Here is a 3512-nt window from a genome sequence, read left to right as displayed (position 1 = left end):
CCCTAATGCCATCATTGTACTTAAATCACTATTAGAACCCTCGACCGTGGATATAGCCCAACTTAGGGAAAACCATGTACATCTTGTGTATACTTTTCCATCTCTATCTCTTTACATATTATCATCACTTGGTGACTGGAGCATCTTGGGAAGGCCACAAACTTGATACTTTACGTTGTTTCAAAGTCTCACTAATTTTTTGCATCAACAGGAACCAAAGTTGTATATTCCAATTAGATTGCATATTAGAATAATTTGATCAAAACTACACATCATATGGTTGATCATATTTATGTAAAACGAACTCTTGCAGGTTGGTCATTGAATACATCTTAACTTAATAAACATGGAAATGACTTTGTAATGGTGAACTTGAAATCCTTGGTCCCATCCCTGTTGTTTCTAAATCAACATATCATTCGTTGTTACAATTTTCTGGCACTTTAAGTTGTTTTCATTTACAACACAAAAGCCACAATCAATTTATCAATTTCATCGTTTAGTTAGAGTTCTTTCAAAGTTAGTAATTTGTAGAGATCCAATCAGTCCATGTGGTTTGACACCCTTACTTATGTCATTGTACTAACCATATATTTGCCACATTTTTGGGTGGACACCAAACACATGATACTTATTAAACCCTTAAAAGGGGATCCTATTGTCGAAAGAGCTTAAGGACGTATTTGGTACACATGATTGGATTGAAATGGAAAACTTACTAAATTTAAGGTATGTTGAACGTAGAAATTATAAAATTATGATCACCTAGATGATTGAAAATGGATTACTCGTGAAGAAAACTTATCCATTCCAATCCTCCTTAAAATTGTAGGATTAGAAGAGATAATTTCCTTCATAACTAGTCCCTTCCAATTCACTTCCACCTTCAATGTACCTAGAAATTTGAGAGGTTTTCCATTCAAATCCAATCATGTGACCAAACAAGTCCTAAGGCTATTCCATACCACACATAAATAATGAATATTCAAGAGGTTCGCCACAATTACCGAGATCATTTTTGAGGGGTTGAAAGGCTTCTTAGCAGTCAGACATCCACTCAAATGTGGTTTTCTTCTTCGTGGAGCTGTCGTTAGCACTCTAAAATAAGTATTAGTGTATAAATGTCATTATACTGTCTGCTATATATTTGCTATATGGCTGACAGATTGCTGTATGACGGGAAATAAGCAGCACCCTGATTTGGTGTTAATTAAAGATGGTATTCACCAATTCCTTTTTTTTTTCTTTTGTTTTCGGAAGCACCAAATAGTCTTCGCATACCTAACTTACACATGCTAACAAGAAGGCGATAATGTCCGTCTAGGGTTATTCATAATCATAACTATCATTAACAAAGGAAAATACTGATACGTCCGTCTAGGGTAATTTCATAATCATAACTACCATTAACAAAATACTTACAAATTATTATTTTGCGAAGAGAATAAAAAGAGATTTTTGTAAATGAAAAGACTAAATTGAGCAACAAAAATATGTATGTTCAATTGTTCATAACTTGATAGATAGCTATACTACTATAAACATAACAAATGATCATATGTAGTACTCCCCTAGCTAGTCATCCGAAGTCAATTTTTTCGCCTTCCAGGATTCAATTACAATCACGATTGATGATTGTTGTGCACCTGTTTCATTCATCATTTTATTGACTTACAGATTAATTTGCAGTACTTGATCGTCTCCAACTTATTGAATATGCTACATCCAAGAATTTATCTAACTACATTATACAGAGGAATTCTAGCAGCTACATGAAGTGTTTGGTCCTTCTTTACCTCCATGTTATAAATTAGTCAATAATCTGGCTAGCTCTTTGTCAATACTAAATCACAACTCTTGATCAGCAACCAGACAATCATTCCTCATTTTTCCCTGGCCAGAAAGATCAGCTACCTTGCCAGAGAGTAATTATATATACCTCCTTGATCAAACTATAATATGTATTATCTGAAAAGCACAAGGGTAGGCAAATGCTGGAGGTTTGTTTCGATTTCTCTAGCAGTAGTGTTCGACCCCTTGATAAGCTTTGGCATCCCTTCCTCAACCTGTAGTGAAGGTTCAGGAAATGCAATGGTGAGGTCAAGATTCAAGTCACGAGATGATGGACCAGATGTTTCATCTTCAAGAACACTCGCAGCTTCTGAGGCCCTATGATCAATTTGATCATCTGAGGATTTCAATGGTGTTTTAGTACATGCATTAATATTGCTCATTGACCCAGATGATGTTGCAGCAGGTGAAACGCTATCGTTTTGCGGATTTGGACGAGGAATAATCTGGTTTAGCCTATGGTTATTTGGATCAATACCCATTTTTATTAGCTTCTTCCGGATGTGAGAATTCCAGTAGTTCTTAACCTCATTGTCCGTCCTACCGGGCAGCCTTCCAGCAATCAACGACCACCTAACAGCCCATGCATGAAATGTAACGTTACACCATTAGGTATAGATATATATATATATATATATATAGTTGACCTTTATAACCACGCGCTAAAAGTTAATGAATACATTCGAATATAAGTCATATATACAATTTTTCTTGAACAATCTATATACATACATCATATATGCAGGAATGTTCTTGCCAGACAATCTCACCAACATAAGGACCCGTGTTGTCAGATATCCGGCAAGAGAGAACGAGAGGATGGAGATGATTGGTACTTACCGGTTGCCAAGGAGGGCATGTAGTTTGATGATGAGGTCTTCTTCATCTTGCTCAAAGTTACCACGTTTGATGTCTGGCCTTAAATAGTTTATCCATCTTAGCCTACAACTTTTGCCACACCGGTGCAACCCTAATATATTCACAATATCAAAGCCATTTATAAGTTAATGATTAGGAAGAAAAAGTAGTTTTACATACAGACATAAAAATGCACATAATCGCACGACGGTTGTTCAAATGGGAAACCCACCTGCAGCCTTGGGGAGAGATCGCCAGCAGCCTTCCCCATGAGTCTTAATGTAATCAATGAGTTTTTGGTCTTCTTGTTTAGACCAAGCTCCTTTGTTTGTGCCTTCTTTTTCACAGCAAGGTTTTCTCATTATGTACGAGAGAGAGAGAGAGAGAGAGAGAGAGAGAGAGAGAGAGAGAGAGAGAGGAGAAGAGGGAGAGAAAGGCCCAGGTAATGGCAGAACATGAGCGTAGATATAGTAGTCGATCGATGAGGGAGGTGGGAGTTACAGAAGGTTGACTTGGACTGGTGGTTTTGGCTTTTTAGGTGGGTCTCACTCACGAAGTCATTCGGATTGGAAGAAGATAAGGTCGTGTGTGTGTTCCTGTAGACCTAATAGTTAGTTGTTTACCGTTAAGTATACGTCACTTTCCATTCCACATGTTTCTGTAAATCCAAGTGAGGTGCATCAAGGATGACGATGGAAATATTCTTGCTACAGAGAACGCGGTCAAAAACAGATGGAGAGGTTATTTTCATAATCTTTTCAATGAAGGACATGAAAGGAGTACTTCTTTGGGGGAGTTGAGTA

The 3512-nt window shown here is 37.2% G+C and overlaps 1 protein-coding gene across 1 annotated transcript; it reads right to left on the bottom strand.

Moving 5' to 3' along the window:
• Positions 1–1372: 1372 nt before the first annotated feature.
• Positions 1373–3071, bottom strand: MYB111 (myb-related protein 308-like). Its single transcript, NM_001294077.1, is given in 3 exon segments — positions 1373–2424; positions 2692–2821; positions 2942–3071. Coding segments are annotated over 3 exon segments (720 nt in total). The 3' UTR covers positions 1373–1964.
• Positions 3072–3512: the final 441 nt, after the last annotated feature.

Source organism: Malus domestica, chromosome 09, assembly GCF_042453785.1.
Source record: "Malus domestica chromosome 09, GDT2T_hap1".
NCBI lineage: Eukaryota > Viridiplantae > Streptophyta > Magnoliopsida > Rosales > Rosaceae > Malus > Malus domestica.
The sequence above is the reverse complement of the archived record's forward strand: the minus strand, read 5'-3'. Positions and strand labels throughout refer to the sequence as shown.